The sequence below is a fragment of the Callorhinchus milii genome, unplaced genomic scaffold (genome assembly GCF_018977255.1).
Source record: "Callorhinchus milii isolate IMCB2004 unplaced genomic scaffold, IMCB_Cmil_1.0 Scaffold1, whole genome shotgun sequence".
NCBI classification, from domain to species: Eukaryota; Metazoa; Chordata; class Chondrichthyes; order Chimaeriformes; family Callorhinchidae; genus Callorhinchus; species Callorhinchus milii.
The window spans coordinates 94,140,441-94,167,952 of record NW_024704742.1 but is presented as its reverse complement, the minus strand read 5'-3'; the positions used below and the strand labels follow the sequence as shown (position 1 = coordinate 94,167,952).

Sequence of the window (27,512 nt, the reverse complement as noted above, 5' to 3'; positions counted from 1 at the left end):
ATGCTCCATTCATACAACATAACCTGTTAACTCATGTAGGTGCTCATTCAGATGATTATTGCTTCAATGACAAGTGACAAGTCATGCACTGCTGATGCCAGAGAAGCCAGAACTGATCAGTGCCAGAACTTGGAGGCACAGGCTGGTCACTGGAGCAGGGATTCTTCCTCCTCAGGTCCTGTGAACCCTGCAACCCATAGCCCTAATGGGTAAGGTGGTCCTAATTGGACAAGCAGCGGTAAGCTTACCAGACAGTACTCCACATGTGTCAGACACCCGGCTGACCCAAATAAATAGTTACACACCACCTTACAGCATTGTGCCATCCTGTGCTTAATATACTCCATAATTTTGTAAGCAGGGTGGATCCTTTCAGGGTTGAGTGTGTATTTCATTCCAGATACAATGAATTAGATGGAACTCTCAGTCTACCTCAGATACTCTTAAGCATGGTAGTGGGCTTTCACATGTGTCAAACACCCAACTGACCAAAAGAAAACAGTGTACCACCTTGCAGCAAACAACTGTGTTACAGGTTCAATCTCCCACACTGTTGAACACTTGATCTCAATTACACCCCCTTGGGGAGGAATGAAGGAAATGTCAGGCACCTCGCTACCTAATTGGACAAGCAGCGGGAAGCTTACCAGACTCTAAATAAATAGTCACGCATAGTCATGCAGCATCGTGCCATCCTGTGCTTAATATACTCCATAATTGGGTAAGCAGGGTGGTTCCTTTCAGGGTTGAGTGTGCTACCTGAGGTAGAGGGACAATGAATGGGATCTTCAAAAGGCTGGTCAGGTGGGAGGGATGTACAGCTTATGAGAAAAGATTTAGGAGAAGACCTTGGAAGACAAAAAGGGTACGTATCTTTCCAATGAAAAAATAATAATTTTCATCAAATATTATTCTGAAAACCACTTTAGACTGCTTCTCTGAATAAGATGTCATTTTGCCTAAATTATCTGTTTAGCTGTGGCATAGATTGGTGATGTAAAACTCGCTCTACTGTTTTCTAAACTTTAAGCATATTTTCCTTCTTAAAGCTAATACATATTAACCGTGCACTGATTGTAGTACAAACAAAATACTGTACATACCACAGCTAAGAATGTTAACAGTGAAGCAATTGTCAATATACCTTTATGGCCTAACCATGGAGTTGAAGTAGAGAAAAATCTTGCCTTTGAACTCAAGGGTGACACTTAGGGTGACCAAATCGTAATCTACCTGTTCAGGTGCACATCAAAAATCCAATGGGACACAATTTAAGTTAGAAGGGAGTTTCCTGGAAAAAATGGTGGCTATGTTTGCCTACAAATACACTATATTTTACAGTAAAGACAAGGGAAGTGCTTTAAAACATGCTCCCAATGTGTAAAGTGCTATATCAAATGCAAGGATTATTACGATGGAATCTATATTGTGGCAAATATTGATGAGGGAGGAATATTGACAAGAACACAAGAAGAACTCCCAGTCTTGTTTTCAAAGAGGTGAGATACAGTAGAAACCCATTATAATATGTTTGTTATAAGACAGGTTGGTTATAGTATGAATTAGATTGAGGATGCCCAATCATTACGTGTGTGCACAGGCAATTGACTTCCTTCTGCACCCTACCATGGCTCTTGAACTTAAAGATGGCCAACCTCAAGTCAGTAGGTAATCACGGATATCACTACCTACATTTGAGAAAGAAGTGACATAGACGGGGACCTGATGATCTCCCCCACTCCAAAACAAAAGGCCGACCTCTAGGTCAGTCTGAGATAGAGCATTATCCCGTGAATAAACCAAGTAAGAAAATGTTGCATGCTTGCAAACTGCAACAGAGACCTTGTTGAAATCTTCCAGTTAGTTCCCAGTTGCTGATTAGGAATACACAATTTTGACCCCATTGATGTATACAATGCTTGTTTTTTATTTTATTAAATATCCGATTTACTGTTGTATAACGTTTGAAAGTTATGTCAGGGAAAACATTCTCTGCAAAGTGGTATTCTGATAAACCTGAGGTATGAGGTACCTCAGAAGTCTTGAGATGGCTTCATTCGTAAGATTTTGCAGAGGTGATGACTACAGGATTAATACAGTCTTTGAAACATCTGCAGTCCTGCTCAGAAACCATGTGTGCCACCAGGAATCTGCAGTCCTGCCTGAAGGAATGGAGGTTTGACCTCACTGATCCATGCAGTGAACTTTCACCATTGCCTGGAATCCTAAGCATCACCCAGTAATGTTCTGAGTAAAGAGCCATTGTAATCTATCCAGTTTTGTTGTTTTACATTGTATACATGTTCCAGTAGCAGTGAGTAAACACTATTAATTATGTGAGTCAGAAAAGTGTTGTAAAGTGGTCCATTTTTAGATTCTGCTACAGCATGAGCCCACACCAATCTAGTACTTTACTCTGCAAGGGTTGATACAGTTAAAAACAAATCATATACTGTACAGTACACAAAGTCCTGTTACTCCATTTATTCTCTCTCTATAGTGCACTGACCAACAACTGAAATATGCAGAAGAATGGTGACAATTGTGTTTAGAAGTACTTAATTGTATTCAGTACAAGTGTTTAACTGTATTTAGTTGTCCAGCGTATTGGTGTGAGCTCCATCATTTTCATGGCAGGTAATGATTCGTCGCCATGTTCAGTGCAACATCTTCCATAACACGATGGAGTGATGAGGTGAAATGCATCACTGACAACTTGTTTCAGCGCCACCACAATCTTGTATCACTGTTTTGTAACAGGGGGTAAGAGGGCTTTATGGCTTCCCTACACTGCTTACAGGATCATCTGTGAGGTCTTTGCAGGTACAGACTGTAGCTCCCAAATCTGAAACAGTTAAGAACTTTATTTTAGGGATTTTGTTTCTTACACTTTAACCATTAATTGCTTTGCCAGTTAAATATTAATATGATGAAGATGTAGACACAGTGCAATGTTAACAGACAAATGGTGGCTCTATTGGTAAGTTACATTGAAAGCATAGTTCTCATTAAAGCATCACATTTTGAAAATCTTACCCCAATTTAATCCCTTCTCTCTCGCGACTTCCACTCTCCCAGTTGGAGGGGGAGCTGAAGAGCTTTCTCTAGAGGCTGTCAATTGTGCAGGATTGTAGGTGAAAGGAGACTTTCAGAGGGAGGAGCGGAATGGAATATATCTGTCCAGTCACGTTTTCTACCCTTAAGATAAAGGAGACGATGAGACATTCCATACAACAGTCCAAATGAGAACTAATAAAACTCAACCACAGAAAACATCAATACCTGAATGAAAGTTGAGCTTGAATTTAAACCTAAGCACCAGGTGGACTGTTCACCCACCTCTCTCCCACCACTCCCATAGATTTTGATAATTTCTTTCAATGAAAACAATACAAAATACATTACACAGAGAATAATAAAAATCATCTGGGAGTGAGTTATAATGTTGAACAGTTTACACGGGATGATTAAACCAATGCTGTGCCAGTTGTTAGCGTTCTCACTGCTGAGTCAGAAAGTTGTGGGTTAAAGCCCACATCGGGACTTTGGAATCACATAGTCTAAACTGACACTCCAATGCAGTGCTGGGGGTATGTTGCATTGTTGAAGGTGCTGTCCTTCGGATGAGACTTTAAACCGAGGTCACGTCTGCCTGTTCAGGTGGATGTTAAAGATCCCATTGCACTGTTCGAAAAGAGAAGGAAGTTTCTCCCAGTGTCCTAGCCAACAGGTCGCCCAAATAGAATTGGTCATTCACTCCATGGCTGCTCCACATCCCCCGCCCCAACCGCCCTACCATCGGTGGCTGGGCCTTCAGCCTCTCAGCCCCTAGGCTTTGGAACTCTATCCCCCAGTGCCTTCGCCACCTCCTCCCTTTCCTCCTTCAAGGCCGGTCTCTTTGACCGTGCCTTCAGCTCCCCTCTCGACTTTCTGCCCCCTCCTCGCTCCCTCCCTTCCCTCCCCTCACCCTGACCATTTCCCCCCTGCTCGGGTCCTGACCGAACTGTACAGCGCCTTGGGACGTCCTCCTGACGTGAAAGGCACTCTATAAATGGAATCTTGTTGTTGTTGTTGCTGTGTGCAAAACTGGCCATCTTGGTTCGCCTACAAAAACACAGAGTCAATCCACTTTACAGTATTTCTTGTGAAGCGCTTTAAGATACCTCGGTGACGTGATAAGGTGCTATAACAAATGCAAGGATTATTAATAATATCATCTGAGTATACTTATTGAATTACTCACTCGCAAATAATCATGCTATAATTTTGCAATAGAATTGTGAATTTTTTGTTTATTTAGATTATCATTTTCTTGCCACTGTGTATAAATTGCACGGTGATTGAACCATGGACCAAGGCTGTCAGTACTGTCAGCCTGAGGGAAGAATTGTAGCTGCCGTTTCCCGAGCTGAAGGCTTATACCACACATACAAAGTCAAAACAAGTATACTGAGCTGCGATTTACCACTGATGCATGTGCAATATGCTACAAACATTTCATTTTTTTATCTCAATTAGTTATTCAGATAAATATAGTTGCAATATTCAGATGAATCTTGATTTACTCAGAGAAATCAATTTGAATACCTTAATTTGTTCCTGTAATTAAGAATTGATAAGTCTCAATGTGCTGACGATCTTTTTAGTGTTACAATCTTATGCACGCATTTGCTATTTTTATCACATGTTGTTGATGCTTATTTTTACACTGCTTCAAAACCTTGAGAAACAGATAGTCCAGATGAGCGAAAGCGTGACTTCTCGATAAGAGTTCGGTAGTTCAAACCTCAACCCACTTCCCTCAGCTTGCTGATTCACAGAGGTGACAATGGGCGCAGCACCTGGTATGGAAACGGTGTTTACGTGAGCTAACTCTAGTCACTCCTCAAAAGTAACTTGCTATCATCTCTGACACCTTTTAACGTGTGTTAAGTGCAGTAAAACTCACATAAGTCTGATCTGTATAAATTGTATAATTGTATAAGTCCCGTTCAAGAGTTTATATTCTATGCAAGTTTGACATAACTCATACGTTGCATAAGTCATATTAAATATATGATCCCAACTGATATGATTTATGTGAGGTTTACTGTATAAAATTATGTTTCAGCTCCTTGTAATTTTTGTTAGATAATTGTTAAATAATCCAACACTTCAAAGAAGCACAAAATATTAGACCGTTTCCAAATTTACTGCCGTAAGCTGCGCTGAAGGAAACTGATCCTTCTTGCTTCAATCTGTACAGTAAATGTGCCACTTTTGCTAGTGTAAAGTATCTGAATTCAGCCAATTTATCAAATCATCCATTCCTGACTGGGGAGCAATGGACTGTGTGGACGTCATTCAGGTTTAATGCTGGATGGATGTGCTCATCTTTGGGGTTTGTTTGTTGGTAATATCTTCCTGATATGGATGGCTTTATGGTTGCTTCCCTTCTTGGGTGTTCACTTAAAATATTGAAGGTATTTGATGTGCTCAGTCTACTAGTGTATAAGTTTGGTTAGAAGGGATATTGGAAGCTTTGCAGGGTTAGTGGAATACATCGAGAAGTCCATAAAGTGGAGAGTATTAAGAAAGACAGAGAGGCCAACAGGACAAGGGAGATAAAAGCTGAAAGAGAAAGAAAGAAAATTTGAGGCCAAACAAGAGAGAATTAAAAGGAGGCCACCAAGCGAGGGAAGGATGTGGTAATGGAGAAGACGGATCATGAAAGTCCAAATGAATTTCAACAGGTGGAATCTGACTCTGTAATAAAATTGCTTCTTGAGTCTTCTCCCAATGCATCAGTCATATGCTGTTTCATAATGTGAGGGTGGGGGGGAATACTTATACACTCATCATGGAGTGCCATTTTTAAGTGTGTACATATGTACAGACAAGTACATATGTAGAATTATCAGTTTGACAGACCCACACGCTTCTTATGCCGTGTTTTGGGAGATCAAAGTAAAATTGATAGCTTATTATCAAATCTGAATTCACTATCTTTATAAAATCCCATCCAGTGGCTGGGTATCAGTTTTGTTTTATTCCATCTCATGCTAAGAGAATAATGTAAAGCTATTGTGTCACATTATGGGGGAGAAATTCGACCTGGATTCTGCAACCAGAGACAGAGATTGAGGGGACAGAGAGAGAGAGGGGGAGGGTGAAGATCAGAGAAAGGTTGAGGGGACAGAGAGAGAGAAGGGTTGAAGATCAGAGAAAGGTTGAGGGGACAGAGAGAGAGAGAGGGGAGGAGGATAGAGAGAGGGTGAGGGGACAGAGAGAGGGGAGGAGGATAGAGAGGGGAGGAGGATAGAGAGGGTGAGAGGACAGAGAGAGGGGAGGAGACAGAGAGAGAGGGGAGGAGGATAGAGAGGGTGAGAGGACACAGAGAGAAGGCGAAGAGCAGAGAGGGTGAAGGGACACAGATGGGGTGGGGGAGGTGAGGGGACACGGAGAGAGGGTGAGGGGACACAGATGGGGTGGGGGAGGTGAGGGGACACAGAGAGAGGGTGAGGGGACACAGATGGGGTGGGGGAGGTGAGGGGACACAGAGAGAGGGTGAGGGGACACAGATGGGGTGGGGGAGGTGAGGGGACACAGAGAGAGGGTGAGGGGACACAGGTGGGAAGGGGGAGGTGAAGGGACACATATGGGGTGGGGAGGTGAGGGGACACAGGTGGGGTGGGGGAGGTGAGGGGACACAGAGAGAGGGTGAGGGGACACAGATGGGGTGGGGGAGGTGAGGGGACACAGAGAGAGGGTGAGGAGACACAGGTGGGGTGGGGGAGGTGAGGGGACACAGAGGGTGAGGGGACACAGATGGGGTGGGGGAGGTGAGGGGACACAGAGAGAGGGTGAGGAGACACAGGTGGGGTGGGGGAGGTGAGGGGACACAGAGGGTGAGGGGACACGGGTGGGGTGGGGGAGGTGAGGGGACACAGAGAGAGGGTGAGGGGACACAGGTGGGGTGGGGGAGGTGAGGGGACACAGAAAGAGGGTGAGGGGACACAGAGAGAGGGAGGGTGAGGGGACACAGAGAGAGGGAGGGTGAGGGGACACAGAGAGAGGGAGGGTGAGGGGACACAGAGAGAGGGAGGGTGAGGGGACACAGAGAGAGGGAGGGTGAGGGGACACAGAGAGAGGGAGGGTGAGGGGACACAGAGAGAGGGAGGGTGAGGGGACACAGAGAGAGGGAGGGTGAGGGGACACAGAGAGCGGGAGGGTGAGGGGACACAGAGAGCGGGAGGGTGAGGGGACACAGAGAGCGGGAGGGTGAGGGGACACAGAGAGCGGGAGGGTGAGGGGACACAGAGAGCGGGAGGGTGAGGGGACACAGAGAGCGGGAGGGTGAGGGGACACAGAGAGCGGGAGGGTGAGGGGACACAGAGAGCGGGAGGGTGAGGGGACACAGAGAGCGGGAGGGTGAGGGGACACAGAGAGCGGGAGGGTGAGGGGACACAGAGAGCGGGAGGGTGAGGGGACACAGAGAGCGGGAGGGTGAGGGGACACAGAGAGGGAGGGTGAGGGGACACAGAGAGAGGGAGGGTGAGGGACACAGAGAGCGGGAGGGTGAGGGGACACAGAGAGCGGGAGGGTGAGGGGACACAGAGAGCGGGAGGGTGAGGGGACACAGAGAGAGGGAGGGTGAGGGGACACAGAGAGCGGGAGGGTGAGGGGACACAGAGAGAGGGAGGGTGAGGGGACACAGAGAGAGGGAGGGTGAGGGGACACAGAGAGAGGGAGGGTGAGGGGACACAGAGAGAGGGAGGGTGAGGGGACACAGAGAGAGGGAGGGTGAGGGGACACAGAGAGAGGGAGGGTGAGGGGACACAGAGAGAGGGAGGGTGAGGGGACAGAGGGGAGCGAGGGAGGAGGACAGAAATGAAGTGTTAGGTTGTTAGTTGTCTGGTTTGCTAACCCTGTCATCCCACACCAGACCATATCACCCGGGCGCGGGGTATATAGATATATATATAGATATATAGATATAGATATATAAAAAAAGGAATTAACGGAATGAAGTGAGAAGGAAGTTGGTGTCAGGTTTCAGGTGTCCTGGTTTGGGTAAGTGGGTTGTGGATGGAAGGAAGAGCGTGAAAGTATTCGGTGTGCGTTTGGGAGTGAGTGAGTGAGTGGATGTTTGCATTAACTGAGCACGAGCCCTCCCCCCTGTGTGTGTGTGTGTGTGTGTGAGTGTGAGTGAGTGAGTGTGCGGTTATCCGGGGCTGTGCTGCACTCATGTTTGCAGGACTAGTCCGGCTTTTTGCGGTGGCCGAGCGAGCAATGCTGGGACCAGGTTCACGTTCACATTCCGCAACTCCCACCCACCCCCTCCCTCCCTCCCTCCACCCTACACACACACACACAGGAGGGGAGGGAGGGAGAGAGGGAGGGCGGTACCACACCAACTGGAGAGAGAGAGAAAGAGAAAGAGAGAGACGTTGAATTAACCAGAGACTCCCGACAGGAGGAGCGCACAGTGGCAGCACCTCATCTTTTGGAGAGTTTTTAATATTATATAAGTAAGTATGTGAGTGAGTGGGTGAGTGAGTGTGTAAGTGTGTGTGTGTGTGTGTGAGTGTCAGCGAGTGTCAGGGAGGATGAGCTGCAGCGGGTGATGGTCGGTCAGGATGTGGGTCCCCACATCGTTTGCTGCGTGTGGGATCCTCGAGTGACCGCAAAGCCACAGAGAGACCCGAGAGAGACTCCGCACTCCTCCGCAAACAGACACACCAACTCCGCAAAGAAAGCGTCCAAGTCAGCAAGAGGAAATAACAAGTCTTTTTTGTGGGGGGGGGGGGGCTGGGGTTGGGGGGGCGGGGTTGGGGGGTGGGGGGGGGGGGGGGGGTGGGGGGGTGGGGTTGGGGGGGTGGGGGGGCGGTGGGTTGGGGGGGTGGGGTGGGGGGTGGTGGGGGGCGGTGGGGTGGGGGGGGGGTGGGGGGGGGGTGGGGGGCGGTGGGGTTGGGGGGTGGAAGAAAAATCTATTTAAAAACAAGGTGATGATTAGTTGTCCAGGGCTTTGGCCATCTCTGTGTTGTGTCCCGGGGTGGGGGGGGGGGGTGTGTCCCGGGGTGGGGGGGGGTGTCCCGGGGTGGGGGGGGTGTCCCGGGGTGGGGGGGGGGTGTTGTGTCCCGGGGTGGGGGGGGGGGTTGTGTCCCGGGGTGGGGGGGGGGGGGTGTGTCCCGGGGTGGGGGGGGGGTGTTGTGTCCCGGGGTGGGGGGGGGGGTGTTGTGTCCCGGGGTGGGGGGGGGGGTGTTGTGTCCCGGGGTGGGGGGGGGGTGTTGTGTCCCGGGGTGGGGGGGGGGGGGGGGGGGGGGGGGGTGTTGTGTCCCGGGGTGGGGGGGGGGGGGTGTTGTGTCCCGGGGTGGGGGGGGTGTTGTGTCCCGGGGTGGGGGGGGGGGGTGTTGTGTCCCGGGGTGGGGGGGGGTGTTGTGTCCCGGGGTGGGGGGGGGGGTGTTGTGTCCCGGGGTGGGGGGGGGGGGGTGTTGTGTCCCGGGGTGGGGGGGGGGGGTGTTGTGTCCGGGGTGGGGGGGGGGTGTTGTGTCCCGGGGTGGGGGGGGGGGGGGGTGTTGTGTCCCGGGGTGGGGGGGGGGGTGGGGGGGGGGGGGGTGTTGTGTCCCGGGGTGGGGGGGGTGTTGCAGGTCAGGACTCTTCGCCACTGGGAGTGGTGACCGTGAGGAGGGGGGACAGAGAGAGAGAGAGCGGGACAGGGGGAGAGGAATAATCAGTGTGTGTGTATATATAGAGAGAGACGGGGACACAGAGACAAATAGTCTGAGACAGACAGAGAGACACAGACACAGAGAGAGACACAGACACAGAGAGAGACACAGACACAGACAGACACAGAGAGACACACAGAGAGAGACAGACACAGAGAGAGACACAGACACAGAGAGAGACACAGACACAGACAGACACAGAGAGACACACAGAGAGAGACAGACACAGAGAGAGACACAGACACAGAGAGAGACAAAGACACAGACAGACACAGAGAGACACACAGAGAGAGACAGACACAGAGAGAGACACAGACACAGAGAGAGACACAGACACAGACAGACACAGAGAGACACACAGAGAGAGACAGACACAGAGAGAGACACAGACACAGAGAGAGACACAGACACAGACAGACACACAGAGAGAAACAGACACAGAGAGAGACAGACACAGAGAGAGACACAGACACAGAGAGAGACACAGACACAGACAGACACAGAGAGACACACACAGAGAGACACACAGAGAGAGACAGACACAGAGAGAGACACAGACACAGAGAGAGACACAGACACAGACAGACACAGAGAGACACACAGAGAGAGACAGACACAGAGAGAGACACAGACACAGAGACACAGACACAGACAGACACAGAGAGACACAGAGAGAGACAGACACAGAGAGAGACACAGAGAGAGAGACACAGACACAGAGAGACACAGACAGACACACAGAGAGAGACAGACACAGAGAGAGACAGACACAGAGAGAGACACAGACACAGAGAGACACAGACAGACACACAGAGAGAGACAGACAGAGAGAGACAGACACAGAGAGAGACACAGACACAGAGAGAGACACAGACAGACACACAGAGAGAGACACACAGAGAGAGACAGACACAGAGAGAGACACAGACACAGAGAGAGACACAGACACAGAGAGAGACACAGACAGACACAGAGAGAGACACAGACAGACACACAGAGAGAGACACAGACAGACACACAGAGAGACAGAGAGATGGACACAGAGACACACATAGAGAGACACAGACAAGACACAGAGACACAGAGAGACAGACAGACAGACAGACAGACGGAGGGAGGGAGGGAGGGAGGGGTTGGGGTTGGGGTGACAGCGCTGCTCGGCTGCCGCTATATGTTGTGTTGCGGTGTATAACTGTGTATTGAAATCCGATCGATCAAGAAAAACCAAAGCCGCGTTTTTCGTGCTTCGGGGGAGAGTTTACGAGTTCATTTCCTTTCTGATTATTTCTTCTTCTTCTCCTCCTCCTCCTCCTCCAGGTCCCGGGGCCCGGGGCTGCGCGGTGTGGGGGCGGAAGGCTGTCGGGGGAGGCGCGGGGGGAGGTGAGAGCCGCGCTCGCCACTCGCTCTCCGCCCGTCAGGCGCTCACTTGCCCCGTGTGCTGCTGCTCTGCTGTAAGGAGAGCGCTGTGTGTGTGTGCGTTTTCTTTTACATAATATTGTAACCCCACCCCAGCGGCTACACACCACTCATCCGTTGGATAGACTGGAACTGTAAGGAACAACAACTTGCATTTCTGTAGCGCCTTTCACGTCGGGGGCAGCGCCCCAGAGCGCTAAACAGCGTCGGAGGCTGATGCCGAACAGGGCGGGGTGGGGGGTGGGGGGGATGGCACTCAGCGCCCAGCGCAATGGAGAGAGGAAGGTCTTCAGTCCTGATCTAAAAAGAAGATCTTTTGGGGAAGGATAAAAGGAAGGAGGGGGTCAAGGCGGAGGGAGTGGGGGAGAGAGTTCCAAATAATAAAGAATTGGCGCTGAACATAATTGCTTATTCAAACTGAAATGCTTACAACGTTTCCGCTTTCTGGACGGTCCCCGTATTAACCCATGTTTTCCAGTTTGTTAACAAATGGGCTCTGATGAAGCAAATGAAGTCTATGCGCATCGCTGCCTGTTGTCGGCCAGCTTCAGTAACTTGACGCTTATTATTGAACATCAGGTCACAAAATGGGTGCAGATCAATCAAAGGGATACAAAAGGCGGCAGGAAAAGAAAACGGAAACCTGAGGATGAAGTGGCTTTCAGAGAGGTATGTGTGTGAAAGTTATCTGAAAGTGATGTACTTAACTTCACTCTACCTCCTGAATATGGTAACTATTGCCTTTCCTGTCTTTGATGTCTTCTGCCCTGTTTATACTCTGCTGTTTGAGTTGATTTGTGCAATTTGCCAAATTGATACTAAAACACTGTGTGAATTAGGCTCTTGGTCAACAATAGTTGCAGTTGGAAGGACAATCATTAAACCAGAGTAAGATAGTGGGAATTCGGGAATAAAATTCTGGAACCGAATCGCACTGAAGATTGCCAGGAGAATGCTGTGCACCTCTGTGGTACAAAATGCAAGCAATGTACATTGGTTTTGGTCTTCACTAAATTGCCCTTTGTATGTTCTTGTGCCGTTTGTTTGCCTTAATTTAATGTTGGGGATCCAGTCATATTATTGGTGCTGTAATAATTGTAATAATATCAGGAAACTGACGCTTAATTGAGTTCTAGGCATAAGCAAATGAACGCATAAGCAAAGGTCTCCTCAAGTTCCCTCACCCACTCCACATACACAGACACACACACTTTTTGACTATGGCAATATTGGAGCAGGAAATATAAATGCTGTTTCTGCTCCTCACTGTTTTGCTACCGGAATCCATTTCAAATAGCTTCCAGCAGTGCAAATAGGGTATTATTGGGCTACTCTCAGGTATTTCTAATGAGTATGTAAGCCGTGAGAGGGTAGGGATTTCTAGTCAGCACTTGCTGACAAAGTAAAGTAGACTTCAGCATAGTTATCGATCCCACAGGATAGGAGCAAAGCAGGTAGGAAACAAATAGTTGTAGTTGAAAGAACAATCATTAAACCAGAGTAAGATAATGGGAATTTGGGAAGAAAATTCTTCAGTTTTCTGTCTGTGGTTCTAAAGGGAGCATTGTTACTTATGGTCCATGAGCTTTACACTTGCGCATCACTGAGCAGCACATATTTTTCCCAAAAGTTAGCCAGAGCGCTGCTGATGTGCTAAACACATTCTGCTCACTGGCGTTTCTGTAACCAGGCTGTGGTATTTTTTGATATGAGCAATCTGTTACATCCTTATAAGGATTTCCACTTAAACAAACTGGAGAAAAGTAAACTTGTGGTCACTTTGTGAATTATCCCAATTTTTTACCAGTTATCTTTGTTTCTTCCCAAAAAGGGAATTGCTTCCAGGGATTATCTCCCCGCTCTGTGTGTGTGTTTCAAACTGCGCACTTTCTCTTGGTGATGGCATTGCAGACACATGATCAAATTCCACACTGGAGGGGTGGCGGGGGTTCAGGGAAGCGGGTGGGGGGGAACGATGGTAAGCCAAGCTTTCATCTTTTTTCAACTGATGTCCATGTACATATTTACCCGGAACCCTCCAAAAGGAGAATATTTTATGATACTGAGTTGAAGGGCTGAGTGGATTCATCGAGATTCAATCATTCAGTTCTCAAGTTGAACTGGCCGAAGTACACAACATGACTTCTGTTGAAATAACTGTATTGCATGGTTCGGCTATTATCTATATTCCTCCCTGCAAAGTTGAGACACCAGTTGTTCCACTCTCTCTGTAGAGTCCGAGTCTTATCACATTTCAGCAAACATGATCTCTTGCTTGAACAGTACAAAAGACCACCATATCTTGCAAGGCGTCTGAATGCCTTTGGAAAGGTGCAAATTCAAAATCACTGCAGTGAGCGACAGCTTGGATCTTGGGGAAATTTGATCAACTAATATCTCAACTACAGAGTGTTTGGTTATAATTGAACTGCATACATTGTCACTTACTGTAAGTCTCAAGAACTAACTCTTTTTAACTGCAGTTTTGGTCTTCTTTCCCCTCCCCACCCTCCTTGGCTCCCATGCCCAGACTGAGTGTCCAGCCTGTACTGTTGAGTGCTTTGGACATCCTCCCAAAGTGAAAGGCATTATGTAAATGCAATATTATATGTTTTTGTAGCTTTGCAACTTTTGTGTGCAAATCTGATCATACATTTTTTAAAAAATGTATGCAACTGAAATTACAGTATGTAGAAAATCAGGGGATAGAAATCACACATGGATCTAGTTTATTCTATTTTCTTAGCATTCTAGAGTGTCCAGATTTTGGAAAATTAAAAAATACAGTCTTAGTTTTGAAGCTATTTGGTTTTGTAGTTCTCTTTTACTAAACAATGGTCTGAAAAGAAAAGACCCAATTCAACAATTTGCCAAATTCTGCAACCTCTGAAATGCTAAGAAAATAGTGAATATACACTTGGATGGAATTTCTCCCCACAAATGTCATGAAATTTTATCCATACTTGCTGTCGGAGAATGTGGCGCACAAAGCTTTCTATTCTGTGCATGGAATGAACTCGCGTGATCCAAATCAGCCCTTTTTAAGATGTTATGTCCCACATTGTCAAGTGGTAGAATGGTTGCTTACTAATTATAATGGCAAGTATGATCTTAAGATTGTAGTCAAACAGGTCAATAACAGAATATTTTATATGTATAAAAGAACTATAGGCAATTTTGTTTTATAAAAAAACAAAGTTTCATTTGGAAACCAATCAAAGTATCATGATACTTTTCTAAACTCCAAGCTTTGTCTGCCATCCTAAGCGACTTACTGTCATTCAGGATATTTTTCTTGTTTATTTGGTAATGGATTGATTTAGTGTTAATGAAAGAGCAATATGAAGAATGTGTTGACAGAGATAGTCGAATCAAGGGTTGCAGGGGTGGGAAGAAGAGAATTATTAACTTCTGGAGCAAGCCACCTCCTGTTGGATGATAATGGAGTCCTTTTGATGGTGAAATAAGGGAAATGGGAGCTATCACTGTGAACTTTAAGTGGAAGAGGAAGTTTAAAAATAACTAGATTATATATCTTCTTAGCATGGTTTAACTCACTAAAAGTACAGATGAGAAGCTTAATTGATGGATATGATTATCAATTGATAGTCTGTGTTTTGAGTTTCTTTTTACATTGTTGGAGGTGATCCAGTAAAATAAGAGTTTGTGGTGGATTTTTGAACAGAAACGTATTTTGTCAGGATCCTTCTCATCTTACATGACTAGGCTCCTCTGCAATTTAGTTTCTCATATTCGGTTGCACTAATGGGAAAAATCTATTCGGAATTCTCAAAAGAAAATTATAGGCTCTGAACCTGGCGAGTGTCAAGCAACCCACACCTTGAAATAATATAATCAATGGAATACAAAATGCAGGACACTTTGTGCTAGATGTATTGCACAAATGGTGTCGATAACAAGAGCACCTGGAAAAGGTGATCCTGTAATGTTGGCAGCTGCAGCAGCTGATGTGCTGCCAATGTATTATACTTCAAAGTTTAAAAAACAAAAGTTGTCTCGTGGTTGTCTGGCGGTTTCATGCACCACCTTTAAATTTCTAACGATACTTGAGAATTGGCTGTACCATCGGCTCTTTTCTAACGTGTCATATTTTGCAGCCAGTCGAAGACAGGCAGTCGGAGTGTGTGTTAGGTTGCATGCAGGTAGCTTTGTTTTCCCGTTTCTGGAAGAGCAAATAGGCAGCATAACTACAGCTCACCACTTGCACTGCACCCCGAGATGTTTCCGATAATTGTGCCATTGCGTTTTGAATAGTGGAATAATTTTGTAATTGGCAACATACCCAGCGCACACACCCTCAACCCTGAAATACTTTATGGTTTTCATTGTTTAACCCAGTTGGAAAATAGTCGCATCTCGGTAACACAAACATGACGTGTGGATAGATGTAGTGTATAAAATTCACACAAAAGTAGGTTATGTGAATTGTTGCATTTGCATTTCTGAAAATAACGCTGAATTTCTCCTTTATGAGATTCATATGTGACTGCAATTGAGCAGTCCAAAACACTAAAATATCTTTATAATAATAATAATAATCCTTGCATTTGATATAGCGCTTTTCACGTTGGGAGGACGTCCCACAGCGCTTCACAGAACACACTGTAAAGTGAATTGACTGTATATTTGTGTGCGAACGCGGCAGCCAATTGCGCACAGCAATGTCCCACAAACAGTCGTAGATTGAAAATGACCAATTTATTATTGTTTTTGGTTTTGGAGGGATTATTATTAGGCTCTGTGTGGAGTAAGGAAACTTGCCCAAGGTTTCGCCCTCTGCCTGGAATTGAACTCAGGTCTCTCACTTGCAAAGCGAGTGCTCTAACCACTGAGCTACAGGACTCCACATTGAATACATTGTGTGCATTATTAGTACTTTATGTATCTTTGTATTTTGTGATATTTATAGCTGTAGGATTTACAACTATATTATTACATAAATGGACTATATTATATAAATGGATCGAGTGAATCAATTTTAATAAGTGAATTTTTTAGGGGGTTATTTGACACCATTTAAGAGGTTTTGTAGGAGTGATAAATGTGCAATTTCACTATTTGATTAGATTTCTGAAAATGTTAGTACAAGAGTTTTTTTTAAAAAAGTGTGTTGTCACAGGCACTATTCATAGGAAAATTGCATTGGACATTGTTATTCAATTTCATAATCAAGAACAGGTTGACTTTGCTTATATATGGTTCTCATTAAAATCTTTTGCTTTTATAATGAGGTATTTTAGAGATACAGTTCAAAGGCTGTGTGCTGCTGTATGTTTTTTTAAATGCAGTCCGAATGGTAGGACTCCAAACAATTTATCTAATTAAACAGAAACAAATATTTAATGTATTTTTTATTTTTATTATTATAAATAATAATTATTCTTAAATGTTCGCTCATAATATGAAACATACAATGTGAAGAGTACGTATAATCCTTACATTTACAAAAAATAATGGAGTGAATATCAGTTTTATAATACAAATAGTCAACTGTCTAATAAACTATTTACATAGTTAATGCATCTTTGACAATTTTTTTTATTAATCAACATGTTAAGATTGACAAATCTTTCTCACAGGTGTTGATACAAAACAGAAACTGTATGTTTAAGTTTAACTCTGTAAAAATTTAATCAGAAATGTATGTTCATGTTAGCTATTTTCAACTAAGTGATATTGCTCTCCTTCAGTGACATGCCAGATAATAATAATTCTTGCATTTGATATAGCACTTTATCATGTTATTGAGGTGCATCAAAACACTTCACAGAATATACTGTAGAGTGAATTAACTGTATATTTTGTGGGGGAAATGTGGCAACCAATTGCAGATTGAGTGACCAAATTATTATTTTTTAATTTAATTTTTTTGAGAGATTATTACACGCAGAAAGCGATCCAACAATCGACAAACAATCGGGTTCTTACTTACTGCTAGGTAAACAGAGGCATGTGGAGTAAGGAAACTTGCCCACGACTAGAACTGAACCTGGGTCCTCTCGCTTGCGAGATGAGTGCTCTAACCAAAATGCTGCAGAATTTCAGATAATCTGTCAGGCAGCACAGAGTATTTCCTTCTTTGAACATACTGAAGTTATGTTGGGAGAAGTATCTTGGAGTTTTAAAAGCTTGGTTATTGCCAAGAAAATGCCTGCTTCCTTACCACCAAGCAGCTGTCAAATGAAGAAATTTTGACTTGAATTGCAGAAAAGTGAACAGTTGGCTGTATGCTGAACAAGTTTGATGTTTGAACTCAAAAACTCTGATAATTACAGACAATGTTCTGCCAGCAGCTGTTCCCTCCTGTACAGCTGGATGAATAAGGCCACTTTAATCTAAAACACAAGGTCTGAAATGGAAAAAAAGGAGTAATTTAACAATGCATCCTTTTGCGTGGATATAATCCTGCTATTTTGGATCCTGTTTTTTAATGATGAATCTTGTTAACTACTTTAAAGCATGCCTGCACTCTCTGCTTGATGTTATACACCGTACTGTAAAAGGCAGCTGGTTTGTGCAGATCACTTTGAAAACTGAACTGACCGAAAAATGACGTAATTTGTTGTTAACCAAAATAGTACTTCTATAGATTAGGGACTCAAATATAAATCTAAGGAGAAACCATATTTTTTTGACACACATGCAATTTTAGGATTCCAGGGCTACTTATCTGATGCACATAGTGATTAAAACTTTAATGTCAGGAAATAAATGCATAATGCCTTTAGGACAGAAAAACAGTTTGCCTATAGAAAATACAAGTCAAAACAAGTATCGTCAGGATTTACAGCTTACCTTTGAAAGTACGGATCTTAGCAATTATCATAAGACTGTCTTACTAGTCTGGGCTAGGTTATTTAGACTGAATTATTGATGTTTGTTGGAGCCAGGATCAGGCTCAGTGTGTCTACATGGATAAAGCCCGCAACTGTCTGATGTAGATGTCTTGACTTTCCTGCATACCTCAACTGTTAGCTAAAATATTTGTTTTTGCGTCTGCCTGCAAAGTGAAAAGGAATGACCAATGTATTCTGCAAACTGGAAAATATAGAAAGATAGAATCATAAACACACTAATTTAATCCTTTTTTTCACAGCATTGATGAATATTTGGTTGCCTCATTGAGCACTCGCTTTGCAAGCGAGAGACCCGAGTTCAATTCCCGGCGGAGGGCGAAACCTTGGGCAAGTTTCCTTACTCCACACAGAGCCTAATAATAATCCCTCCAAAACCAAAAACAATAATAAATTGGTCATTTTCAATCTACGACTGTCTGTGGGACATTGCTGTGCGCAATTGGCTGCCGCGTTCGCCCACAAATATACAGTCAATTCACTTTACAGTGTGTTCTGTGAAGCGCTTTGGGACGTCCTCCCGACGTGAAAAGCGCTATATCAAATGTAAGTATTATTATTATTATTAAAGGTTGTCTATGCTAGGGGACTGCAGTTTTCCACAGGAAGTGTTGTATATCAGTGTTGAGCACACTCTCAGGCCAGGTGTAAAACTGTCAGATGGATAGTGAGGCTCCCTCTACTTTGAACTATCCTCAGAAGAACAACCTTCCCAGCACTAGTTTGAAATTTTCCATTTCCCACGTAGGAAATGTACAGGGACCAGAAAAGACTGTCTGTCTGCCTCTAAATAGATTAGATATAGACATACAGATAGACAATATGAAATGTTATTTCATAGTCCTGAATCCATTGTCTTTTCATCACATACCTTTCTAATTCCCTTTTGAATTTGTTGATACCATCATCTGTTTTCTGGTTTGTCCATGTCACATATTCACTACTGTCTGTGCAAAGTAACACAATCTGAGCTGACTATTTACCATCCCTCCTCCAAGCTTGAGTTGGTATTCTCTCTGTTCTAGGTTTTTTGACCATGTTGAATATATTACTAGGGTCAGTTTATATATAACCTCTCCATGATCCACTATACCTCTGTAAAACCACTCTGGAGCTCTCTCTTCTCCAGCAAGATCATTTCGGGCTCTATTGTACCTCAGGGATCAATTCCACCCTATCATTCTAGTTGCTTTTTGCTGAATCCAAGATATCCAATGATCAGAATGGTACACAGTGTTCCAGGTAGAATTTGCCCAGTGCTCTGTATAAATGTTTATTAACATTTCCTGTGACTTATCCTCTATTCCTCTGTCCCTGTACTGTTCACTTTCTTCAGGCTCTGGCGCATCAACCTTCATGGTTGCACACTTCAACTCACCAAGCCAGTCAGGAACCTAGGTGTCTTGTTCAACGCCCAACTGTCTTTTCTTCCCCACATCCAAGCCATAACCCTCTCTGCCTTCCCTCACCTCCGTAACATCGTCCGACTCCGCCACTACCTCACCCGTCAGGCCGCTGAAACTCTTGTTCATGCCTTCATCACCTCCAGGCTCGACTATGCAAACGCCCTGCTTGTCAGCCTTCTCAACTCCTCCCTCCACAGGCTGCAGATAATCCAGAACTCTGCAGCCCGTGTCCTCTCCCACACCAAACTCTGTGACCGCATCTCCCCCATTCTCGCCCGACTCCATTGGCTCCATATCCTTCAGAGGATCCAGTTCAAGATCCTGGTCCTCACCTACAAAGCCCTCAATGGCCTCTCCCCACCTTATCTCTGTGACCTCCTAACCCCCTACCAACCCGCCCGCTCCCTCCGCTCAGCCGGCTCCAGCATGCTCCATGTCCCCCGACACACCTGCCCCACCATTGGCGGGAAAGCCTTCAGCCACTCTGCCCCCAACCTCTGGAATTCCAACCCCCAATCACTTCGCCTCGCCCTCTCCTTAGCCTCCTTCAAGTCCCACATCAAAACCCTCCTCTTCGACCATGCCATTGGTCACTCCCCTTCCCCTCCCCTCCCTTCTCCCCCCCACTGACCCCAGCTCGGGTCTGAAATGCTGTACACTGTCCATTGCCTTGGGACATCTGCCCGACGTGAAAGGCGCTATACAAATGTAATCTTGTTGTTGTTTACCCCTGCCCCATAATGTTCTGATGGTTTCAACAATCCATCCATCCTGTTCGCTAGATTATATTCCTAATGTTTACTATCCTTTCACAATCTCATCGCTTTAAATTTATTCACATTAAAGTATAATTGCCACTCAGCCAATCTCTGCTGTCTGTGGTTTCCAGCTATCTGTTCTCCTTAGGCCTCCATTTTCTCAGCCTCTGGACACTCACACATGCACAGTCAGCAAGAAGTGATGTCAATGACGATCTGACAACCTGGAGTTGGCCATTTTTTCTTTCACCTTTTTAAGTTGTGTCTGAGATATTGGACTTGGACAATCTCATTATAATGGGGGTTGTCCTGTATCTTATATCATTTTGATGCTAAAATTGATTTTGCATAAATCTCTAATGCAAGAGTGGAAAATAAAATTAGATGAATTTATGGCACCACAGAAACCTAATGAAAATCATTTTGATTTGTTTTCCCCTTTACAGAGATTATTACTCTATTCTTAGAATTTTAAATGCCCTTGAAATCGATGGAGAGCAATTTGGACAGCTAAAAGAATATGCCACCAGAACTGAAGTAATTTGTGCTGATGTATCTGATGATCATTATCTACTATCTCATTTTAAATGATCCCATCAAAAATCTATTTTAGCTCAGCAAATATATAAAATATAAAAGGCAATTACATGCTTGGCCTTGCTAGATAAGAAAGATTTTCATTCTCTTTTTTGAAAGTACCTTTTCATCTGAATAGTTCCACAATTTTGCTCCCCAACAAAATTGCTCAACTGTATGGCATTTCTGCCTCTTTGTAGTAATAGAGTTACACTATTCTCGAGAGTGTTTATTTGTGATTTGATTGTGTTATAGAACGAGAGTGTTACAGTGCAGAAATGCGAACATTGGTTCATCAAGTCTGCGATGGCATTTTTGTTATTTTGCTTTTTCAAGCATTTAACAAATTCCCTTATAAAATAATCAATGCAAGCTTGTGGCAGAGAGTTCCATATCCCCACCTGGCTCTTGTAAACAAGCTTTTCTAACCTCTCCTTCTTTAACATAAAATTTTGTGACACGTTTTCCATCGAGTGGGAATGTGCCCTGTGAATTTCCTTAAAGTCCTTAACCTTATCATAACGAATGGAAGTTATATTGAACTTCCATTGGGATGTTCTGTGACAGCTAGTCACCCTCTAGTGCATCATCTAGTAATAGTGATAGACTTGACAGTAGGTGTTGATAAGCTGGGAGTAGAAGAGCAGGAGGAGGATCGCTGCTAAGGCCAATCCTGTACTCACTCAGCAGGCACTGCATCTATGGGGGAGCATTTGACGATGGGACACTTGCTGACCTTGACCCAGTTAGCTAAAGCAAAATTATAGCTCCCCAATTGTCATTCTGTCTCAGATCAGGATAATGAAGAAATAGTTTGCATTTTTAATAAATGCAATGTTGGGGAATGATGCTTTGTTGGAGGTGCCACCTTCAGATGAGATGTTAAACAGAGGTCCTGTTTGCCTGTTTAGGTGGATGTTAAAGATCCCATGGCAGTATTTGAAAAGATTGGCCAACAATCTCTGAGATAAAATGGTCATTCACTGCATGGCTGTTTATAGCACATTGCTCTGTGGAAATTAGCTGGCGGGTCCAAATACACAGTCACTACACTTCACAGTAAATTCCTGTGAATCGCTTTGAGACGTCCTCCAGATTAGAAAGGCACTGTAGCAAATGTAAGGATTATATTTTTATTTAATCAGTTCTATCCCATTTACATCCCCAGATCCGTTACTATAAAGCGCTCTGAGATGCCATCCGGCATGGAGGGTGCTATATAAATCCAAGTTGTTGTTACAACAATTTCTGCTTTTCTTACAACTTAGCTCAAAAAAAGCTCAGTGGTTCTCAGTAAAGAAAAGAAATCTTGGAAAATAAACTTACTAAATGATGGTTAAAAAACTGCTTTTTGTATAATTTATGCAGTCAAAATGTAGAAAGATTCTATCAACAAATTTTAAATGAATTTGCTTTGAAAACTTATCCCTTAACAGGCCAACGACACTGATCTGTTTTTCTTTCCTCCCACCCCTCCACCTCCTCACCAAGAAATCTAGGTACTCCAACAACATTACTGCAATATTTGTAGGTGTTCACCTACTGAATGCACAGTCACTACACATTATAGTGTATCCTGTGACATGCTTTGAGACATCCTCTCCACATGAAAGATGTTGCATTAATTAACAATTAAGAAATATTTATATAAATTGTCATATTTAAATGTTTCAAAAAAAATTACCCGTGTTCATTCCGTCATCAGTAATTTTACTTTTATTTTCTCTTCCCTGTTTACTCTTCATCTTTCCATTTTAACTTTTTTTTTGCTATCTTCTACCTATTCCAAGCCTTCATAACTTTAATTGCTTTTGCTAACCTTTTTAGCTCCCGCAATCCACTTTGCTGCCTGCAGCCAATGAAAAGCTGGAGGGTCGATGATTCGTAAGATCTTTCCACAGATACGACCAGATCAATCTGACATGACATCTAAAGTAGGAAGTGTTGGCCACAAATAAGTGAACTTGTTGACAGTGCTTGGCTGAACAAACTCATGCATTGCAACCCTTAGGGTGAATGCAGTCTGATTGATGCCGTGCAAGGAGAAAACTGCTTACAAATTGCTTTTGATCAGAATTGAACTCTGTTGTGATCATAATCAGATTTTCTCAATTCAGATGCAACAATCTTTTATTCACTTATATGCCTTTTATGTTGGAAAGATCTCAGAAGTTTTGCCCACAATTCACAGTCAATTCACTTTGCAGAATATTCTGTGAAGCGCTTCGGGACGTCTCAACTATGTGATAAGGCGCTATATCAAATGCAAGGATTATTATTATTAAAAAGTGTCAGAAAAGTGCTTGAGAAAGCTGAGTGGGAGCCTGAGCTGGTGGGGTAGGGAAGTAGTATAAGGGAATTTAAACTAGTCAGAAAAATAGGTAATCAGGTGGGCTTTAAAGTTGGGAAAGGAGGGACCGAGGCTTGCTTTTTTCAATGATATTTCACAACAGCAAAAGTTTAACATATATTCAGTGTGTGTGAAAATATCGCACTGGTCTTCTCACCTCACAGGGCTGAGCATGTACACCTACATACACTAATATCAATAGTAAATGTGGACCAGTCCCTGAAACCTCAATGTGGAAACAGCCAAAATTAGAAAATTTTTATATAGCAGCAGATGCATATGAGTACAACACTGTTACTGCTGCAGCCCTATTTGTTGTTCTTTCATGATGAAGTCTTGGGTAATTTACAACATTATTTCTTATTTTACCGATAAATTCACTTAAAACCCATAGAATAAACCTAATGCTTCATTCATAGCCCATTGGTGCATTCGGGTGCTGAACCAGGAAATGACAAAGGATCTTGGTAATTCAGTATTGGCGTGTGGTAAAAGGACACATTGATATTTGAGCAGAAAATATTGTTCAGCAATTATGTTGTTATTCAGCTGGAGGACCTGAAGGCAGCTAAGGCACCAGGCCCAGATGAAATGCATCCAAGAATACTAACTCACAGCTTGTAGAAGTAGAGGGTGTGGTGTTAGAAACACTGGTGATGAAGTACTTGAGGATTTGAAGGCAGCCACTGTGATTCCAAACTTTGAAATAAGGTCAAATCCATGTTGTTTGGAGTTTTATACGTCTGTCAGATAGAAATTTATGGCAGAAAAATTACTGATGTAACTTATGAAGGAAGTAATTCAAGAGCAAGTATAAGAGAAATACATCCAGAATGCCGTGGGCTGGCATGCTCCGCCACTGTCAAGCCCTCTGGGATGTTACCCTGCGTGAGTGGCACTATATAAATGCAAGTTATTGTTGTAGTAGATTTGTGTGTTCAGAATATATCTAGTTGTGATCGATTCATTGTCTCCCATGTTCTGGTGTTCTGTTTTAAAGTTCCTTCACCTGGAAATGGGAAGTGGCAATATAGTTTGGATTTCTTGCCTTGCTATTCCCTGCTTTCCCATAGTGTATTGAATGTACATTTTGAACAAAGACCGAGTGAAGGACACAGACATCGAGCATACTTTTTGTTTGTAATATTGAATGGGAAGTGTTAATACTGTATCTAGTTGAACAGTAAAACTGTGCCATTTAAGATAATTCTGTAAGTGTGTCAGCTAAAACATCTTTTGGTATCAAATAACACCTAACAGGCTGTACAAGAAGTTAACAGATCAGCATGGCCACAAGTGAGATTGTCATCATGCGATGTACTTGGTGGCCATTCAATTTTTAATGTTTGTGTTGGATGGTTATACACATTATACTCCCTTGGTAAACCCAAACATAAGTCGGTATCAGATTATGATGGCATTTGTAAATTGTGTGTCCTTGGGCTTTTCCAATTGTTTTTGCACCTTCGGGCCCCTGATCTTCACTATATATGTAGTTATTGCTGAACACTATAAAAATAATCTAAATACAATGCTCTTAATGCAACTAATGTGACAAGGAAGGATTAATGTTTGACCAGAGAATTATTGCTCCAAGATATTTTATATTTAACTAGGCAATGCACGTTGATGCTATAAATAGCAATTTCAGAACTAGAAGAGAACGCTGATGGCTGAGATATGAAATTAAGGAAGCTCATCCAAATATAACTTGGGTTATGATTACATATTTAGAATTAATCTATGATAATGGAAATCTTGCTCCTGACGCTGCTGTAACATGACAAAATGCAGGGCTTGCATACAGTAAAGAGTTTTATGAGGTCAGTACTTGCAAGAGAAGTGAACATAATATTGACTGATTTTAAAAANGTATATCATTGCTGAAAAAAAACAAAAAATACTTATAAAGTAAATGGGAGTGGCAAAAAAACAATGGAGCTGTACTTGCATTAATGCAAGAAGTCTGACAAACAAGATGCATGATCTGGAAGATCTTGTAGGGGGTGATACGTTGGACATCATTAGCATAACAGATACATGGTGGAATGAATCCAATCAATGGGATACGCATCTGGAAGGTTATAAACTGTTTAGGGGGTACTGTGTCAGGAGAAGAGGAGGTGATGTGGCACTATATATGCTCCATTATTGAGACACAAGTGAGAGAGGATATAAAAAAGGAAAGGGCAGACACAGAATCACTTTGGATAGAATTAAAAGATGGTGACAGAGGTATTACTGGGGTTCTGCTATAGACCCCCAAGCCAGGGTGAAAGCCTTGATCTGAAACTGTGGGATGAGATAAGAAAAGCTACTAGTAAGGGACATAGTGTTTGAGATTTTAACTTGCCTGAAATTGATTGCGATATTAATGTGTCTACTGGTAAGATAGGGAAGGGGTTTCTAGAGTTATGACCCAGTTTGTAAAAGAGTCAACAAGGGGCAATAACGTCTTGAATTTGATAATGAGCAACAGGGTGACCAATCTCCAACATAAATGTGGGAGAAGCATTAAATAACAGCGACCACAATGCAGTAACATTTGACTTTACAAGAGTTTGTGAGGTTCTAAAAACCCAAACAAAACTGCCAAATTTCAAGAGGACTAACGTTGTGCACTTGAGAAGTCTAGTCAGAGTGGGCCTGGCAGGTTTAAATATGGCAAAGGGAGTGGAGGACCTATGGAGTTCCTTCAAGGAGGTGATTATGAAAGCAATGGAACAATGTCTACCCATGCAAAGCAAAGGTACCAAGCTTAAAGGCACTCCTGCTTGGTTGGATGGGGTTACAAAGCAAATCATAAAGAGGAAAAAAAATATTTAAGGCCATCAAGGAAAATGGCATGGAAATACCAGAAAGTATGACAGGACTGCAAAAAAGGCTTCAGAATGGCAAAGAAAGGCTAAATACGTTTTTTGCCTAAGTCTTTACCAAGGAGGAGATGGGTAACCTATGTGATCTGGAAAGAGAACTCAAGGATGTCGCAGAGAAAAGTTGCGACCCCATTCATATCACTACCAGCATGGTTGCCAAACAGCTGTGTAAACTTAAGGTAAATAAATCTCGGGCAGAATAAATTGCATCTGAGGATCCTTAAGGAACTAAGGAAGGAAGTCACAGAAATGCTGGCACAAATCTTTCAAAAATCACTGAATACTGGAGAGGTGCCAGGGGAGTGGAGAAAGGCAGATGTTACTCCTATTTTTAAGAAAGGTAACAAAAGTGACCCAGGAAACTACAGATCAGTAAGTTTGATGTCCATTGTGGGTAAAATTATGGAGACTCTTATTAAGGATAAAATTATGGAGCATCTGGACAGAAGTAAAATAATAAATAATAGCCAATATGGGTTCATGAAGGGAAGGTCTTGCCTATCAAATTTACTGGTTTTCTTTGAACGTGTGACGAGGAAGCTTGATAAGGGTGAGGATGTGGATGTTGTATATCTGGATTTCAGTAAGGCCTTTGATATAGTTCTTCTTGAGAGGCTGGTGCTGAAAATAAAGAAAGCGGGAATCAGTGGAGGTAAAATTACAATGGATACGCAATTGGTTGACCGGAAGAACCCAGAGGGTGGTGATACAGGGAATGTCATCAGACTGGGAAAATCATGAGAAGTTCCACAAGGGTCTGCTTTGGGACCTCTTTTGTTTAATATTTTTATAAATGATCTGAAACTATAAGTCACACGCATATTGGCTAAGTTTGCAGATGACACTAAGGTAATGAAGCTGATAGATTGCGAAGCTGAACAAGATCGGTTATTGGAGGATTTGAACATAATGGGAATTGGGCAGATCGGTGGCAGATGGAATTCAGTGTGGAGAAATATAAAGTACTTCACATGGGGACAAAAAATCCTGGAAGGGACTATTTGAATGGAAGGAAAATAATATGTATGGAAAATGAACCCCTGAACCCCTTGGGGTTCCTGATTGACAATAAATTGGTGCTCTCTCAACAATACTTTGTGGCAGTGAGTAAAACAAACCAGATGTTGGGATGTATCAAAACAACAACAACAAAATCACATTTATAGAGTGCCTTTCACATCGGGAGGACATCCCAAGGCGCTGGAAAGTCCTCCCGACTGGCTTGCTAGATCAATAGCAAGCCAAAATAGTGGGGTAATCCTGCCACTGTATAAATCATTGGTGAGGCCATAGTTAGAGTACTGTGTACAGTTCTGGTTGCCGCAGTGCAAAAAAGATATTGGAGAAATCTAAAAGATACAGAGGAGGGCAACCAAAATGATTGAGGGAATGGAGGGACTGGATTATGAGGAGAGACTAAGTAAATCGGACATGTTCACTCTGGAAAAGAGAAGATTGAGAGGCGATATGATTGCTGCCTTTAAGATTCTAAAGGGGCAAAACAATATAGATCATATCAGGCTGTTTCAACTTTTCCAGAATAGT

General features: G+C 43.5%; 1 protein-coding gene across 2 annotated transcripts in view; it reads left to right on the top strand.

Moving 5' to 3' along the window:
* Positions 1 to 27,512, top strand: part of aopep (aminopeptidase O (putative)) — a 198,632-nt gene that overhangs the window by 90,639 nt on the left and 80,481 nt on the right. Inside the window, exons 11-12 of one of the 2 annotated variants that reach the window (XM_007899975.2) lie at positions 11,028 to 11,090; positions 11,706 to 11,795. In XM_007899975.2, the coding sequence (XP_007898166.2) occupies positions 11,028 to 11,090; positions 11,706 to 11,795 (153 nt within the window). The remainder of the gene's footprint in view (positions 1 to 11,027; positions 11,091 to 11,705; positions 11,796 to 27,512) is intronic. The other variant, XM_007899978.2, reaches the window with a different exon arrangement.